At 41.4% G+C, this 19,711-nt stretch overlaps 1 protein-coding gene across 1 annotated transcript in view; it reads left to right on the top strand.

Moving 5' to 3' along the window:
- LOC103384416 (leucine-rich repeat-containing G-protein coupled receptor 6-like) overlaps positions 1-19,711 on the top strand; it is a 52,623-nt gene that overhangs the window by 15,238 nt on the left and 17,674 nt on the right. Inside the window, exons 2-4 of the mRNA XM_025059104.1 lie at positions 8,643-8,714; positions 17,955-18,026; positions 18,919-19,008. Coding sequence (XP_024914872.1) covers positions 8,643-8,714; positions 17,955-18,026; positions 18,919-19,008 — 234 coding nt within the window. The remainder of the gene's footprint in view (positions 1-8,642; positions 8,715-17,954; positions 18,027-18,918; positions 19,009-19,711) is intronic.

Below are 19,711 nucleotides of genomic sequence, written 5' to 3'. Positions count from 1 at the left end.
AAGAAAGGAACAAGGAACCTATGGCTCGCGGGCCAGATGTGGCTCTTTTGGTGACTGCATCTGCGTCTCAGATAAATCTTAGCAATTAGGCAATTCGTAACACAATAATTGAAAAATATTTCAGCTGATATTCAAGTACAAAAATGACAGAAATCACAGTGGTAAAAAAATAATGGAAAGAAACACCGACGTGTATTTGCGTTGTGTTAAACAGTTGCGGTAAAAATCATCGGCTTGGCACGTCTTTTATTTCTGGCATAAAAAGTGAAAACAAAGTCAGTCCATTTTGGAGCAACACGCTCACATCTCGCGTTATAATATATAAAATAACTAACAGTACAGTTAATGATAAAATTAAAATAATAAAATCACTAAAATGACGGACTTCCTAACATGTACTTAACCCCCCCGGGGGTTTACGACGCTAATCCTCAGGGATGTTGCATTTAACGACCGTACGATAAATTAAGATTTTTCTTACGTGGTGTGGAATACACTGTTTTGTATGGCAAGTGGAACCATATATTTATAACTATATTACACGGTGTAATCCATACATTTGTGTTTTTGCGCTAGGAAAAATTCCGAAATCTCATGGAAATTGATTTCAAAATTTTTGGCTCGCTTTCCTAAAAAAGGTTCCCGACCCCTGCTTTAAAAGGTAGGAATGCTTGAAGTTAACCTTGGAGAAAGGTGTATAACCCTATACTTAGACCCAACCTCGACTAACATACACATGCACGAACGGATGTACGTACACGCAAACAGCTCACGGGGTGTCGCAATCAAACCACCCTTTTTCACTGCATTTTCTGAAGCTGTTAAAAAAGTGTTTCTAATAAAGAATAAACTGAGGTAAAGAGAGACGCGAGGGCGTGACTCCACCTCCGCCGCTGAACCTCTGCTCTTCCTCGCCTCAGGGCGACAAGACTGCAGCTGGTGATTATCATTGAAGACGCTTGCGCTCTAATGTTCTGCGTCGATAATCCACCTTCAAAAGCTCACAGATTAACTATCATTATCTGCTGTTTCCTGAAGAAATACCTCTACCTGAGTGAGGCACAGGAAGTGAAATGGAATACCTGAGGCTGTGTGTGTGTGTGTGTGTGTGTGTGTGTGTGAGAGAGAGAGGGAGAGAGAGAGAGAGAGAGAAGACAAATTCGCAAAAGTCAGGACGAGTGTAGGGAGTATGTCACAAGAACTCTAATAATAATTAAAAAATAATATATTATTTGTTAATAATAATGATAATAAACAGACTCTGCACCTTTTTCATAGTTCAGAAAATGTTTCAGTGTCCCAAAGCCCATAGAGAAAATCAATGATTTTGGAACTTAACAGAGATACCTCTGCTGCCTCTTCTGGTTAGTTTGTGTCACTCAGGGAAATATTATATATTATATTATATAATATTATGATATTTTTCTCATTCGGCTTCATCAGCATAAATGACAAAAAAAAAAAAAAAAAGACTGTTTTGAAAAGCCAGAACTGTCCCTTTAAGCCAGAAAAAGATGGATGTCAGAGCTGGGGTACATGTCCGTTCGTTAGCCCTGAAGCTCACTGTCTTTTCTGCTGTGTATGACACCCGACCTCCCCTCTCTGTCTGTGTCAGATTTCAGCAGCTTTTTGATTGATGCCCATCAAAAAAAAAAAAACGAGAACGTTTGTGTGTTGGTTTTGTCCACCGTAGCCTCTATTTACACCTCTATTTACACACACACAGAGAGAGGGTAAGTAGTCCTCCTGTTAGCCTTTGCGAGATGCATGACGGACCACCCTGTCGAGTGTACGTGCCCTAAGAGTGGGGCAGATGTGATCAATCGTCTGTCAGGTGTCTGTTTTCCAGCGTTGCTGAAATGTTTTAGAAGACAAAAGATAAAGCAAAAAAAAAAAAAAAAAAAAACCAAGAAATGATTCTATAGAAGTCACACTTCCACACGTCAAGAGGAGAAACCAAAAAGTTCGTAAGCGTTTTCGGCCGTTTTTACAGCGTGAGATTATCCGTAGGTACTGATTGTTACAAAGTAAGAATGAGGAACACAATGCACTGCATTGTTATATAAGTAGATTACATAGAAAGTAAGGACATTACGTCAAACTTAAGTCATTTTGGGGGTTACCCACTTTTGAGCCCTCAAAGGTATAAGCAGGAATTCTCCCCAAAAAAAGTGTTGTCTTCAGACTTTTTGGCCCAGGCTGTGTTTAAATCTCAACTTTCGAGATGCTTTTCTGCTGCTGTAGATCTTCTCCTGAAGGTTCGGGGGGGCGTTCTGCTATTACAGACTGTCTGCTTCTAAGCTTTCTGCTGCCGTAGATAATGTCTTTAAGGTTCAGATGAGTTCTTCCGCAGTCGTTGGTAATATATTGTGGTTATCATTTGAGTTCCTGTTGATCTTTCGAACTTCTATGCAATTGGTCAAATTGATTTAAATCCACCTTTTTCTCCCTCATGAGTCAACCTCAGTTTAGCCTTCAGCTATTTGCCTTTGAAAAACCTTGGAGAAGCTCTTTGCAAACACAGGTTGAATTTCACTAAATGAAGAACCAACGCGCAGGTGAGGCAGCTTCGCAGGGTTTACGCACGGCGCAGACCACACAGCGCTGCTTTTTAGTCCCAGTTCGTCGTTGGATTTTTGAGAAAAAGACATCAAAGCGATTTTATGCCACTGAGAAAAAGGGATGTTTTTTTTTTAAATGAGCTCCAGACAAATTATGACCAGTGATCCTGTATTTGCAAAAATACCTTTACTGACTAAAATGCTCTTGGTCTACCTCAGAAACGGAAATTTCCATGTTACGAGTCAACAACTTTTGCAAGATTTTTCGAGTTACGAGCGCTCAACCGAGCTCCGTTTTTCTCCTGGACGCTGTCTCGCTCACTGGGTTATTTTACCCGTCGCTTTATTTCTCTCTTTCTATTTCTATTTCTCTCTCTTTTTCTAGCATATAAATCGAGTCTGAGTCTTTGCCTTGAGAGAGAGAGGCAAAGACATCTTACTCGTCACCAGGAAAACTAACTAAAATATTCCCTTCACTGAGACACCAAAAGTATTCAAATAGGCCTTTTGGCTGCAGAGTTCAAATAAATTGCATGTACCAAACTGCTGATATTTGCACTTGGACTAGCATCCTTACCATTATGGTATTAGGAGTTCAGAGTTAAGCCCGCAAAGTCATTAGGAGAAACTCCCCTGAGTCACTGGAGGATCAGCGGACACAGACACAGAGACTCAGATTCATCCACGCACAAACAGACTTTTTCTATTTAAATCTGCAGAAGACAGACTATAAATATCCAGTGCTGATCTTCAATCACTCTTTTTTTTTTTTTTTCAACCCCACCACCTGTCAGTTCCCCTGGAGGGAATTTACATGTGCTTGCATGTAATTTCAGCATTTTTAAAACACAGTAGCTCCTGCAATTCAGAGGGCAATGTTTAAACAGTCTGAGAAAGACCTTTTTTTTTTTTTTTTTTTTTTTTTTATTAGCCATTTGCACAATTATTTTCTGTTCCTGGCATGAGATGAGAGTAGAGCTGTGTTTGACAGAATTATTCTGCGATTAACAGAGTACGTTTGCTAAAAAAAAAAAAAAATTTGGTCGTGAACGAACATTGTGGGGAAGGAGATTACACTATGGGAGCTCTGGTTAAAAATGTCGAGATACAGATATAAAATTTTTTTTAGTGGAGGCTTCCATCATGTCCATGAGGTTGATCTTTTCCCTCATGGACATGATGGAAGCCTCCACTAAAATATTTGTCAGATAATATGTAAACAATACATTTATGTTTTTTTCGCACAGTTAAGACAGACTAAACAGTCCCTAAACTCAAGTTTATAAACAACCTACTCCCCCGACAGACGAAGTTGAAGTGTGGATTTTTTTGTGACCTCATTATTTTGTAAATACTATCAATGCCGTTGAAAATGAGCAGGCTAAAATGAGCTACCTACATTGAAAACCTTAAATATATATTTTCTAATATAAACCCAAATATATCTTTTTAATACACATGATACGTTGTACGAGTACTTTATTAAATGGCTTTAGTTGTTTGCTACAATATGACTGAACGAATACCAATCCTTAGTGATTAGCATCTAAAAGTAGAATTGCATTTAGAATTTTATTCATTTATGTACTTTTTAAAAAAAAATGTATTTAATTACCTATGATCTTCGAGCATCCTTTTGCGATCTACTGGTATATCACGATCTACCTAGTGGGCAGTAGTACGAATACCGTAGTTTTCGGACTATAAGGCGCAATTAAAATCCTGCGATTTTAGCTAGTTTTTGACCCATCCGGCCCGATTTTACGTTTTGTCTGGCGTCTTTTTTCGTACAGTGTACAGGGGGTAACGAGGGCCAATTATCTGTTCCCGAACCACCGTCGGACGGTCAGAAGAATTTCTGACATGTCAAACATTTTGGTCGGCCGACAAATTTTTCGCGCAGTGGAAGCAGAACCCCGAGCCGACCGGAGCATTTCTCTCTCAGTGCGCCTGCGCAAAGTGATAGTCACCATGGCGACGCGTCGGTGTCATGAAAATATGGAGGCGAGATTGATAGAGCTATGGCACTGTGCACAAAAAACGTAATAAATAAACACCACACTGTCCACGTTTATTGAGCCATCTCTCCACAATAAACAATAAATAAACAATGTCTGTCCACGTTTATTGAGCCATCTCCGACTCCAGATGCGCCGGCGCCTCTTTTTTTTAAAATTTTCAGCGCACAGAATCGCAGCAATCATAATGGCAGCCTTCTTCTTTTTGAATAGCATGTTGCTAATAACCGGCGTCGGAGCTTTCAAATAAATCTTTATTGACAGCTGTCAATAGACAGGACAGTCAGCAGGGGCCAGTGTGGGCTCTCTGGTCGTATGTTGTAACTCAATGTTGTGAGTTATTTTGATTGAGTTGAATAAAGTTTGACTTATCTGACTGTTTTGTTTCGCCTAATGCGCCTTATAACCCGGTGCGCCTCGTGTATGAAAATAGACCCGTTCATTGATATCGTGCCTTAAAATCCGGCGCGCCTTATGGTCCGAAAAACATGGTATATACCGTATAACCGAAATCCATAACCTACCAGATGAACAAATATTTATGATATTTATATCAAATTTGAATAAGAAGTCAACGTTTATGATTTGACTCAGGCAACCGAGACTTAAATCTGGCGATTCAGAAAAAAGGGAAGCGGAGATGAGGTTGACCAGAGACAACCACATGAACTGTTACGCATACAAACACAACGTACCGAATAAAAAGTGGTAAAAGAGTGACTATGGGCTGTGGCCACAATTGAGGAACACAGAAAGAAAAGGACTGTTTCCACTTGGACGTGACGGTCTTCGGGAGTCTGCAAAACCTCGAGGTAAACTCTCTCCTCCACATTTCTTTTCTCGCAGCCGTTTATTCGCGTCGAGAGTATCTGCCCGTTGCAGCGCCAGCCGACACAATGCACATGTGGTAGTCATCAATCATAATTATCATGGTTTGAAAAAGCCACAGCTGTTATTTGATTTTAAAAACAAGCCACAGTGCAGCTCCGTCCAACGATACGTCAAGTTGTCAGCGGAGGCCTTGGCCTGCGCAGCAGATACGTCTCTCTCTTTAAGCTGTGTTCAAACCTTCCCCCGTGACTCACCACGGAGCATGTGTCTATATTTTTAAGCATTTTCTCTCTCTCTTTCTTTTTGTACTCATTCTGTAAGAAAACAGCGGCTGCTACAGACATCACATAACATTTGTTTACGGCTTCTTTAATGGAGTCTCATCTCCGGCCAGAGAGCATTCTTTTGGGACAGAGGTGGGATCAAGTCCTGGCTTTGCAAGTCCCAAGCAAGTCTCAGGTCTTTGCACTCGAGTCCGAGTCAAGTCTCAAGTCAAGACAGGCAAAGTCCGAGTCGAGTCCAAGTCAAAACTGAAAAGCGTCAAGTCAAGTCCCAAGTCCTGCCGTTTCTGTTTCGAGTCCTTTTAAACAAAATAATAATATATTTACACAGATCACTTTGGGTTTTGGAGAAAGTATCAAGTCTTGTCGAGTCAAAGGGCTCAAGTCCAAGTGAAGTCACGAGTCATTGATGTTAAACTCCGAGTCGAGTTGCAAGTCTCTTTACATTTTCTCAAGTCGAGTCTAAAGTCATCAAATTCATGACTCGAGTCAGGCTCGAGTCCAAGTCATGCGACTCGAGTCCACATCTCTGCCGCGGTATGTTTGCTTGAAAGAAAGCATTAATGAGAAGTGTGGTCACAGAGAGGCCGCGTTACAAATCTCTGATCCTCTTATGTTACAAATTTTTTTTTTTTTTTAGATTTTGAAGCATATTTATGTGAGACACAGTTATGACAGGAGTCACACTCAGAGAGACAACATGGCTGCTTTCAAGTACAGCAGGAAAGACCATGGGCTCGATAGGTTAAAAAAGCTAACGCTGAAAAGCAACATAAGCCCTTAGCAACAGTAAGAAGAGTTTGGAACCCGTTTCACGTCAACTGAGTTATTAATGAAATTGAGTTGACTCGACTCAATTTCATTTGTTCAGCCCGAACCTACAAAACATATTTGTCTCAATGGACTGCAGTTTTTAAATAAGCACTTTTAAGTGACTTAAAATGTCCTTCTAAAACGTACGGTCAATCAAAGTTTCGATTAACAACGGGTGGTATATATCAGGTTAAATATTGAAAAAAAAAAAAAACTTCTTTGGAGGTGAGCTGTAACTGAATTTACCCACTCCCCACCCTTGCTTTCTGGTTTCCATGGTAACTTAGATGTCCCTTCCGTTAACTTCCATCTATAATCAGAGCAATTGCGTATTACATTTGTTGTCATTTATTTCACTTACAACCGGCGCTTTCTGTTGTAAAAACCGACGATCTGACTTGAAGAGGCAGTGTGTCGGGTGCCGGAAATGCCAGGATAGGTCCAGCATCAAGGGAGCTGATGATCCCAAGCTAAGTTAAGTCTTCTGGGACAACAATTCTGTTCGGGACGGCCCGATCCTCAGAATTGTTATCGATACAACACTGGTTAAAATTTCAGAATCGACCATACAAAAAAAAACTTAACTAAGTGACATGCTATAAAAAAAGTACTCCATTGCCCCAGCTCGCAGGATACTGGAGGAGGACAGGCGGTATAATAAATAATAATAATAATAATTGATTTTATTTATGATACCATCCCAGCAGCATGGTAATTATAGAAATACAGGCAGGGACTAATGAAACCAGAAGATAACTTCTTTACTATCTTCCCTTAAGCTCCAAGAATGTTCACTCTGGAAGTACAGTATGTGTCCTTGAGTGACACCTTGGACCCAACCTTTTGCCCCCCCGCCCCCCAACCCCTCTTCCCGGGCCTGCAGTTAAACCTCTAGAGTGGGGGGGAAGAAGGAATGGCATCTGTAACAAGAAATTCCTGTGCGAAGAAACCAACCTAGCATTATTCTGCGTTCACAGGAAAGATATTTAGTGTCAAGGAAGGGCGTTAAAAAAAGACAACATAATAATCTGACCTATAAAAAGACAAAAAAAAATGTATGTACATTGTGGGCACACAAAGAGAGGAAAGATACAGAGAGAGAGAGAGAGAGAGAGAGAGAGAAATTGAATAGCTTTAGAAATCTATAGATAATCATGGCTGAACTTGACCAATTTTAACAGTCTTTCTTGTATGATTCGAAGAGTAATTGTGTAGATTCGTGAAGTTACGTTAGAGTAATCACTATTCAGGGTTGTGGAGCAAACTCGTGAAAACGTGTACATCCTTTTTGTAAATCTGCAAAATCTACACGCACGCAAGCCACAGCATTCAATGGTTGCCTTTACAAACAAACAAAGTGTGTCAAACGTCCAGATAGCGAAAGGACTTCTGAGAGCATAGTTTACACTCACTCACAGGGTGGTCTGGCTTTGAGCATTAGTTATTTCTCTCTCTCTCTCTCTCTCTCTCACACACACACACACACTTGAAGCGACTCCTTTAACCCAAATGGCCTCGGACGTAGAGGCAAGGTGACGTAACACCTCTGTCATGTTCATTTGTTCATTGTTTTTAAGCAGAGAGATTTACGTGACTCAGACCAGGAGGTTCGATGTATTTTCTGCCACAGCAAATCACCTGGGCGTGTTCATGTGCCTGCTGGATGTGTACAGGCATCCTTCTTCTCAACAGTCACAGTGAAATTGAGTTTATCCGCGTTAGAACTACGAACACTCGATGGAAGGTAGGGGTAAATCCGAGAGAGGAAACAAAGAGGAAGGGGGGGGGGGCTGAAAGAAAGACAAAGTCAAGGTCAGGTACAGAACGGTTTCGAAAGACATCTGGAACAGAGAAAGAGTGACCGGGATTAGGAGGGAATTACGGTTGGCCAACAATGATTAATTAAGGAATGTTCCTCCTCTCCATCTCTACTTCAACTCCTTCTATTCGTCGTACGTATCCCTCAAATGTCCTACCCGTGTCCTACTCCCACGCCGCACGATCGATCGCCACGTTAGAGACGTGTTTAAACACCTGTGGCAGCTACGCATGTAACTTTAGGAAAACTTTTATAATTGTTGATTCATTCCTTGGTTTCTAACATTCCACTCCTTTTTTTTTTTTTTTCCTTTCCCCAGGGATTTAAGTATGAACAACATCAGCGAGATCCCGCCCAGGGCCTTCCACCGCCTGCACCTGCTTTCTGAGCTGTGAGTACTAAAAATAAATGAATAAATAAATAAATTAAAAAAACTGGAATGATTGATGAGAAATAAAATGACTGCTAGGAATCAATGACTCCAGCCTGGCTCTGAGCTCTTAGCTCTCCCACTGAGATACTGCCTCTGGACATGGTCCTGTGTATATATATATATTTATATGGTTGGATGATCTGTGTATAAAACAAGAGTGGAGAGGAAGAGGGGAACCAGGAACCAGATACTCACTATTAGAGAATATATATATACATATATACATATACACATATAACATATACAGTTTGTCTACATTTAGTACATGTAAAAACAATTATAATAATTATAACCACTCATGGTTGTGGGGGAGTTTAAAGAAAATACTATTTTATTTTTACCAGTAAAATACCAGTACTTACCATTCTATAAACAAACTTCCTACTTTGGAAACAAATACACTTGCCAGCATACCAGGCCCTAAACGTAGCACTTTTAAAAACACAGTCTGGAAATTGTATTAGATTATTAGTATTTCTAGCAACCATATTTACATTCATAGGATTGGATGTAACCTTGTGTTTTTCACTGACAAACACACGAGGCCTTTGGGTTCACCTTCTGTTAAGTGACCCACCTGGACAGCACGACGTCAGCGGCCGACAACAGTCACAAAACCTTATGAATAAAACCTGTGCCTCTCTAAATTACAGTGAAAACATCCTCGTCATAAATCAACGTGACTCAATGACATCAACCGAGGCCAGGTTACTATGGAAACGAGAGCTCAAGATTGGTCAAAATTAGCCAAATGCGGGATGCTTACAACAGTATGACCAGATAAAGGGTTGAAAACCAAGCTCTTGCATTACGTGACAGAGAGCTAGTCCAAATTCGTGTCAAGTAAGCTGCAATATTTCGAGTAAGGCCTACTCCGGTGGATGGCAGCCGCTCCACTTCCTGGAGAGCCGCCATGCTAACGCACAGCTGCACCGAGCGTCCATATCATCCTAAAAAACATAGCCTAAATCCTGACGTTGAGGAACATCTCCGACAGGTGTCAGAGCTGACAAAAACACAAAATCAATCGCTTACGAGAGGAGTATTTGTCTTTATCCGCTGTGGCTCGTCCTGTCCATGACATCAGCTGTTTTTCCGGGTGTATTGGTTTGGTTGGTGGTGGAGAGAGAGGACGGTGGCGCGCGCTCTTGGAAATCACATCCACGGCAACAGCAGCGGAGACGCGCAGCCGTCAGTAACCATGGCAACACTTCCAGGTTCCACAAGCTGCTGCATCATGGCAATATTCACAGCCACGTCTTTTCCCATTTACGTAGCTTAAACTGTAAACAACAACAATAATAAACAATAATAATATTTCTGATTTAAGATTTTCCAAAGGAATGCAAAATTCAAGAAATGTGTCATGGAAATTGCAACAAAGGAAAGGTTTATGGCCTGCTTCAATGTATTAGGAGGCTGTGGGTAGAGGTCAACCACCAGTTAGAAGGTCAGAGTCTGACACACTTCTTTGCAGTTATTTCCAAAGGCAATTCCCCAGGCAAGAACCTTTGTAGTCATCATATTTGAAATTAATCCAAAAACAGGAAGTTCCAAGATACATATTGCCAATAGTGACGACTTCATAAACAAGTTGCAACAAGAAAGAGGTATCCTCGATGTTTAGTTGGTGGGGCCATCACCACAGGACGCACAGTATTTCTTAAAATTCGAAATTGAAAGTAGCACATAAGTGTCCTTGGGTGACAGAAAGGCACCTATAAAATAAAATGTATTATTATTATTATTAAAAACTTTCAAGGACAGCAGCAGTCTTTAAAGGAAATGTCATTAAGTGCTGATTTAAAGAAATCATATACAGTGAATGACTAATTGTGGCAATTTACCTACATTGATTTTGTACGATACTACTACCATAATAATAATAACCCTATATACACATCAAGAGGAAAACTTGATGCAACAAAAGAGTGAGAGAAACTGCCCTCACCAAACTCACAAGAAACAACCAACAAACAAATAACCAATTGATTTTATTTATTTTTTTAAAGAAATTAAAAAACAAACTGGCTGGCAGCTGAGTGTGGTTCCAGCAGGTCTCTGTGAACAGCTGGCAGAAACTGTCTCTTTATGCTGCCAACATCAGAAGAGGACCAATCAGCTCTCAGGAACCACTTGAATCTGTCACATGCTCACCACAGTTACACACCTCCAATCAATTTCACTCACACACATGCAAAGAGAAAGCCAAATAAAAATTCATCCATCCCTCTACTCCAACACCCCCCATCCCTAGGGCACAGGTTATCCAATCTTCAGACACTGCCTTTGATAAACATTATGATTTCTCAACCAAAACAACCAAGCACAGCTTCTATCAATAAATAAAAACCAAGAAAAGCTATAGGGCTGATAACATGACACAGTTTTTCATAGTCCCACATTACGTTCAGACATCGCAATCCCTTAGAAGCTGACATGAGAGGATCAACGTCGTATTATCTGACTTTGATTTAATGCCACACCATTATTGATGAATTAGATATCACTTCGACCTAAGGCATTTTCTTTAAAGCACACTAAATCTTCTCCATTGATCTCAAATCTCTCTTGTTAGTGCTCTGTGAAACTCTTTTTTTATCTGCGAGTCTGCACACGAGTCAAATACACAATCCTGCACTTGGGCAGAGACTGTTGAGAATACTGTGCACTGCAGGATTAATGATAGGGCAGTAGAGTCACTTAAAGCTGACAAATCAAAGGCTCATCCTTTTTTTTTTTTTTTTTTTAAAGACTCAAGTCTGATATCAAAGAACAAAGAACTTTTGAGACGTCTTCCTGGAAAATTAAAGGGTCCAAAGAGTTTGTACCTCTGTACCGGATTTTGGTCTCCTAATTACAAATCAGCTCCTTGATGCTGGTCCTTTATGGCAATTATTATCTTTAGCGATAAAGACGTTCAAAGACACACCAGATACTAAGGCGTTGATGGCTCCTGATTTATTCATGTGGACTAGTCTGACTGGAGTGCATGTCAAGTCCATGAGCGTTTTAATGATGTCACCACAGTGACAGAGGAGGAACTACACAGACACAGTTGTCCGACAATGATCATATAACTCTCCATACAGTACCTTCGTAGCTTTTGCTAATGAACGTACCACAGCAACCAGTTTCATCAGTTTTCCGTGACATGCTCGTATCTCAAGTCACTTTTTTTACTCTTGGCCTTGTGGCAGTTGCCTCCATGTATTACCTTCGGTGCGTCCTCTACCAGTGTAAATGCGTAAATGCTCCTTCTGCGCATATAATTGTTACCGCCCATTTTACGAAGTGATTATGACTATTAGTTTATCAACATAAGCCAATCAGAGGTAAAGAGTGCGTTGGCACACAAGTGAGAGAAAAAAAACCCAAAGCACTTTCATCTCCTCCCAGGGTTTGTTGACTTATGCCGCGCATCGATCAATCAACGAACTAATTTCTCGATTCGTTTCCTACAAGATAAAAGAGGAAATAATTATCTTAAAACCGACATGTAAACAAATTAAGGACCTAGATCCAAGCAAAGAAATGTAATCATAAATCTGTCTAAAGAAACATTAGGAGTCTTAAAAATAGCTTTCACAGTGTGAAGTCACAGACCTTGATGTTTAAAACCAAGCTAACAAGTCCTGGGATGAACCCGACAACCTTAAAACCGAGCGTTTGATTCGTAAACGGTGAAGCCATTAAAAACAAAAAAAAAAAAAACAGTGAAGTTTGAAGTTATTGCAGACTAACGCAATTTAAGAAATGCCCCCCTGATGTGTTTAAAAGTGAGAAACGGCATAATGACTCAAACTGAAAACATCCTCACAAACTATAAAGTCCCCCCACCCCAGGTGGTTTTACTGCTCCTCATAATCTATTTCACGTGCTTTGCTTGTAGGACCTGCTAGCAACTGCCATGGACGCCAGGATTGACTTCCTACGCTAAGCAATCAAAGCAGATCGTTGTGTGCGCAGAACACGTCCGTCGACTCTTCTAATCATCTCAGGACTACGAGGCTCTGATAAATCTGTCCCGTCTCTTGATTTATCCGCTGGAATATAGAACACGGTCTGCGCGTTTCCAGACCTGTCAGCGAGCAGCGGCGAATCCTGTCCGTCACCCAAATCAAATCCAAATGCACGAGCCGATCACTCCCTCATTCGGCCGCTGATAAGATTGTCTAGCTGATAAGTGAGCACCGTGACGTAGATGAGGGTTTAGAGCTTACGCTGTTGGCTGTTTACACTTCCCAGGTGCACAACACATCTGGTTTTATAGGAGACAACTTCAACTTTCTCTTTTAGTGTTGCCAGTGTTGGCTTTGGTCTGCCTGCTGGTTCTAATCTCTGACATGCACACACACACACACACACACACACACATTGCACACAGCACTCCTATATTTACCTCGTCATTTCACAGGATTACACCAGAGTAAGTGGTTGACCTTAAGGTTGAACCTTGGAACAGAGGAACTGATGACCTTACCACTGATGGTGATGAGATGGTCGCACAGGCATGATATATATTTGTCTGCTGCGAAACTAAACTTTTCCGATACTTCGGATACTATCTGACCAGACCAGTAGTTTAGGAAACTTAGACAGACTACTGTATTTTCCAGACTATAACTTTTTTTTCATCCTTTGGCTGGGTTTGCGACTTAAACTTATAGGTGAGACTTATATATTAAAAAATTGTTGTTTTCACACTGATATTCGCTAGAGGTCACGCAAGGCTTGTGTACCAGTATCGGCTACTACTGTAAGTTGCACTTCTTTTATTCTTTTTGGCTGGTGCGACTTATTCTCCAGAAATTATGGTCGTTCTAGTTTTTTGTCTGTCTATATCCCTACTTCAACGTCTCTGTCATTGGTGTGGAACCCCAGGGTTCACCTCCTGGGCAAGATCGAATCCCAGTTAGGGCGGTTGGTACCTTCCAGTGGACTCACCACCTAGAGGAAGGTTCTAGGGGGGTTGGTACGGTGCAGTGTGATTTGGGTGGTGACTGCTGCCCCTGCGACCCGGTAACGGATAAGCGGATGAAAATGGATGGATGGATGGATGGATGGATATATTCCTACTTCAAGCATGACTAGAAAAGACTTGGTTAAATATTATATGGGTGGCGCCTTGGCCCAGAGGCAATGTCTCTGTCATTGGTGTGGAACCCCAGGGTTCACCTCCTGGGCAAGACTGAATCCTGGTTAGGGCGGTTGGCGCCTTCTAGTGGACTCACCACCCAGTAGCTTGGTACGGTGCAGTGTGATTTGGGTGGTGACTGCTGCCCCTGCGACCCGGTAACGGATAAGCGGATGAAAATGGATGGATGGATGGATGGAAATCTTACATGGAGTCTGTGAGCAAAATTTCAAACACGACCTGCACTAAAGACGCAAGAAACCTGTCCTTTTTGTCTAATTGCGCCACCTGGAGCTTGTACTCAGGAAATAAGCGTAGACTTTTACTTGACTCGTTGCAGATCTGAGAGCAAATCATCTGCCGTGTCCAGCCATTTCAGGTTGTGTTACTGCCCAAGACGCTCACAGGGGAACATTTTCTTCAGAGTGAACGAGCTTCATCAAACGTCCTCACTGACGTCCTCACACCCATAAAACTTGTCTGAACCTCTCTGATCTCCAAAACAGCCCCAGTGACATCTGTCCCCGTTCCAGCATTGTGATTACAGTTACAGACACATTGGACAGGAACTAGATGTAGCACTTGAGGAAAGCAGCTCTCCTCTGTGTACGTGGGAGTGAGCGCTAGTCGAGATTTAGTAGATGGGACATGTGGTGCTGATGCTGCCGTTGCTGATTTTTTTTCTGTGATGAATTTGTCAAATTCATGATAACTATTAAACACATCTAACATATAGACATATTTAGGCTCCAAGATTGACATCTGTGCGAGGCACTGCCATCATCAGCACTGTGTTTTCCATGTGCGTGTGTGAATGAAGGTTACACACACACACGCACACACATCAATTCTCTGCTAATGAACGGCGCCTCACTCTTGTCAAACTGTGGCTGCGCCTGTTTTTTTTTTTTTTAAAAAAAAAAGGTTTGGGGATTCACAGAGTTTTTCTTGGCTTCTTTGACTGTTTGACTAAAGACAAATATATCCCAGTAAAAACTCATACGTTTAGGTGATAAACGATGTTACGTTGAAACCCACAGAGACGTTTTCTCTCTATTAGGGTGGTTTTTTTGTCTGTTTGTTTAATGTGTCTTCGGTGAAATTGTTTTTGGAAAATGTCCAAACTTACCCGCTGCTGCCACTGCCCTCTTCTGGAGGTATCAGGTGATGTTGGTTAGACGTAGAACCAGCATGGAGGCCACTGTTTTGAGTTTGACTAAGAATTGGTGCGGATCCCAAAGGACCATATTTTTCCGACTATCGCACTTTTTATCAACGGCTATGTTTGCGACTCATATATATATATATATATATAAATACAGTATATCCATCCATCCATCCATCCATCCATCCATCCATTTTCATCCGCTTATCCGTGCCCCCTGCTCACTTTCGTGATGGGTAAAATGTTCCTTTCAGATTGGGTCAGATTTCCATTGTCTACATTGGTGTGCTGTGTCGCAAGTAATTCATCCATCCATCCATTTTCATCCGCTTATCCATTACCGGGTTGCAGGGGCAGCAGTCTCCACCCAAATCACACTGCACCGTACCAACACCCATAAACCTTCCTGCAGGTGGTGAGTCCACTGGAAGGTACCAACCGCCCTAACCGGGATTCGAACTTGCCCAGGAGGTGAACCCTGGTGTTCCACACCAATGACAGAGACATTGCCTCTGGGCCAAAGCGCCACTAAATACAGTATATTTAAAATATAAATATATTCTTATATATCAACCAACATGTCTACAAAGAGATATTGCAGTGTTTGCTTCGTTCGGTGCGTGAGAAGAGGCGAGAGTTGTGGGAGGACAACGTGTTGTGGCTGCTCCACCGTGACAGTGCACCTGCTCACAATGCCCTGAGCATTCGACAGTTCTCGGCCAAGAAGAACATCGCCATTCTGGAGCAACATCTCCACTCCCCCGACCTAGCTCTGTGTGATTTTTTTTCCCCCCCTTTCCCAAGCTCAATAAGGGGTCATGAAGGGGACCCTAATGACAAAGACACAGGTTGAATATGATCACACTCATCAACGCCACCTACAGGAGGAAAGGGAGACAGACATACCTTGCAGTTGTCAATCAATTCCCCAAATTTCGATTGGCCAAATTCCTAATAACTTAGCTTTCTTAACTCACGCCCAACTTGCCACTGCTTGCACCTTACCTCCCCCCCCCTGTCTCCCCCACCAGGCAGGCCCGCCCCACTATTTAGGAAGTACTGCCCTAGACTCAGCAGTGACGATGACAATTTTGATGACTGTTACAGCGTGTTAGCCTGTAATAATGATTACATTTAGCAAAACATTAGTAAAAAAAACCAATGTATAGTGAGTCAACAGCTACAAGAAAATAAATTAAAAAAAATTAAAAAAAATGACAATTATAGTCGCAAAACGTTCAATCAAATTGTCTAACTAAAAACAATTCTAAAATACATTTTTAAAAATTTGAGTTTCTTGACTTTCATACACAAAACTAAGGTCGAAATGTTTTGTCCCACTCCTGTCCCATGGACCAGACTTTAGGCACATGTGTAGTCTAGTCATAGTTTTGAATGTTTAATAGAAGTGGGTGGTCTGCAGCTCAGAAGTAAATGTGTGTTTGAAGAGCTGTTTCCAGCTCCTGACCTTCAGCTTTTCTGTGCTGGAACATTCTGATGCTTATTTGGACGGTTCTTACACACACTCACAAACCACCATTAGGTGCTGTCTCTGATAAACAGACTGATTGGATTGTTTTTTGTGTGTGTGTGTGTGTGTGTGTGAGAACATGTGTGGTTCCTGAATCTCACTGCTGCATTTGTCCTCGAGGATATTCCGAATAAGAACCAATTTAATTTAAGGACTTCAAGGACGCGGACATGCACCCACATGCGATTGTGCTTCACACACAAACTGATTTTCTCTGTTGATCTAGTCTGGTTAAAATTCCTCAACTAGTCTGAGTCTGTCTGAGGCTGAGTTTTGCTCTTTTGTTATATTATGAGATCATTTTTGTGGTTTTTTATTTTAAAATTTTAACTAAAATATTTACTACATAGTCTTTTAAGACAATGAAAAGGTCTGGTATTTGTGTCCTACTTTTCCTCAAAATGTCTTTGTCAATAAAATTGACTTAGACCCTTGTTCGCATGAACAGCCTAATAAACCACAAAGTCACAATCTATTCACGATAAAATAGGCAGTTTATCTCCTTGGAAGAGGACCATGATCCTTTTAACTTTAGAAAATTGCAAAGCGGTTTTGAGTAGAGAATTCCGCGTATCTCACTCTGTAAATATGTTAACGTAAATAATGTTGATTGTAACATCGCTAGCCTGAGAAATGAGTCAACTAATTAAACCAGGGGTGTCAAACATATGGCGCCCGGACCAAAACCAGCTCGCTGGGGGGGTTCACTCTGGCCCGCTTGATAAAAAAAAAATTCAAATTATATTTCATTAAATATATAAATATTTTCAAATACTCTTCTTCGTACTTATTTGTATGAAAACACCTGCGTCGCCACTCCTGTGCTCTTGTGTATTTCATTTATTTACGTAATATGTATGTCATATATTTCCATTATACAACTCTATACTGTGCATAGACAGTAATTGTGTGGGAAAGGGTAATACAGTCTATGGAGGGTTGATAACTGATAACCCTGACTTCATGAGAATCAATGAACAGGTCAGTTGGCGCTGACCGAAATGAGTGTCCAAAATGATTGTGCATTTTCCTACGGTACATGATAAGAATGAAAGTTGACTTGTAATTACGATATTTCACAATAACCAAAGAAGTGGGGGAAAAAAAATCACCCCACACCTCTACACATTTTTGTCTGTTTAGGTCTTGATCCTCCTGCAGTTTAAACTGTGATTGTAGAAATTAGTACTAAATCAGGAAACTGCCCCAGGAACTAGTAACTGTAACAAGAACCTAAATGAAGTCTTGTCACTGGAGCTCCAATAAAAAAAAAGATCTTCTGGTATGTTCATGGACTGGTTTGTAAAACTGCTTTTATTTCATGGTTTACTAACAATTTGCTTGTTTGTTTGTTTTGTGTGACAGACGCATCTCAGGGAATCAGCTGAGATACATCTCAGGCCATGCCCTCCAGGGGCTGCACAACCTCAAAGTTCTGTAAGTATCATTCTGAGCAACCCGTCGGAACGCTGTCCAAACCTTCTGAAATGTGAGCAAAAGACAAATTACGAAATGAGGTCACGTAAAGCACACGGGCAACACATTGTTAGGTAGAGTCATGGTTTGTCGGCTCGTCAAATAAGTTGAGCACAGTTCATTACTGATCGCTCATCTACATGCATTATTTTCTGAACTCGAAGCAAGACCGAGGACACGATCTTTTCACTGAAGGTCCGAAAACGCAAGACTTCACCGGGTGCCGCCCACAAACCTAATCTTTAGACAGATCACCACATTTAACGTGACGTTGGCATTGTAACCCTGCTTCAACAAAACCCTAAAATAATACAGTGTATTAAATCAGTTCAACCAGATTTCTGCAGTCTATTTCTGTCTATTTTTGTAGTTAAATTAACACAAAGAAATCCCCCCCCCCACCATTTTAGTCTGGGAATTGAAATGCTGTGATCAGCATGTGACACTGACACACTAAAGGCCTCTGTGCGTTAACATCAGATAACTCTGATGACGGAAAAAACTTAAAAGGGAATAGGAGAAGGAAGCCAGAGAAGGAGGAGCAAGAGGAGAAATGAAGGGTGGGTGGGGGGAGTGGGTGGGCAGAGAGGGGGGGCTATTGTTTTCTTCCTACTTCCCTTCCCTCTTTCTGCTCAATTCTTCTGAGGATGACATCAGCAGCCCACCCAAGAAGCTTTTTTTTCTTTCTTTCCTATATCATCTGATCACTGCTTTTCCTCAAAGTTCTCCTCTCGTGTCAGACCCTCCACCGCCACAGAGGAGTTATTTGTCTTGCTTGATCTGCTGGTTCAAACAAAAGTTTTCTCAACGTCTCCCATGATTGTGCACTAACACCTGCAAATGTTTTTTGCAGAATGCTGCAAAACAACCAGCTGGAAAGACTTCCTAACCAGGAGGATGATAATAATGATGCTTCATGGGATTTACCCAACCTTCTTTCTTTGTAAGTCAGTCTGTCTCACACACACACACACACACCAGACAAACACTAATCATGCTACTGAACCAAATCCAAAAGGAAGGAAACTTCCTCTGACCACCCACCTACTCCTCTGATTCTTAACCACAGTACGGGGTACAGACCACAGATCACAAACCAATTTGTCTAGTAACACAAGCGTGCATTAATTCCGTAATCTGAATTGAAATGACCGTAGGTGTCAAATACGTAACATCGGGAAGTAGGTCATCTTTCAAGCAACATGTCGGGTCTTCAATCCCCAGTCCAAATTGTGTACCTCGTCAAAGATTACAGTGCATCCACAACTGCATCCTGTTGCCCGGCATTTAAATCCTTTGCTGTTAATGAAAGACAAGATGGAGTAGGTTAGGGCGGTTGGTACCTTCCAGTGGGCTCACCACCCTCAGGAAGGTTCGGGATTTGGGTGGCGGTCATAGAGACTGCTGCACCCTGCGACTCGGTAACGGATGAAAATGGATGGATGGATGGATGGATTCGTTTAACAACAACTCAGAGCTATGACGAGCTTTCCGAAATTTACACTATACCCGGTGTAGTGATGTAAGAGATTTGGGAATTAGCATAGGCAGCATTAGCCTCTTGCCCTGCCCAACAGTTTCACACTAAGGGTTTTCCTTCATTTGCGAAGTAATTACAATATAGAACAATTCGATCCCTCACGATG

The sequence above is a fragment of the Cynoglossus semilaevis genome, chromosome 10 (genome assembly GCF_000523025.1).
Source record: "Cynoglossus semilaevis isolate Cse_v1.0 chromosome 10, Cse_v1.0, whole genome shotgun sequence".
NCBI classification, from domain to species: Eukaryota; Metazoa; Chordata; class Actinopteri; order Pleuronectiformes; family Cynoglossidae; genus Cynoglossus; species Cynoglossus semilaevis.
This window is presented reverse-complemented; position numbering and strand designations above follow the sequence as displayed.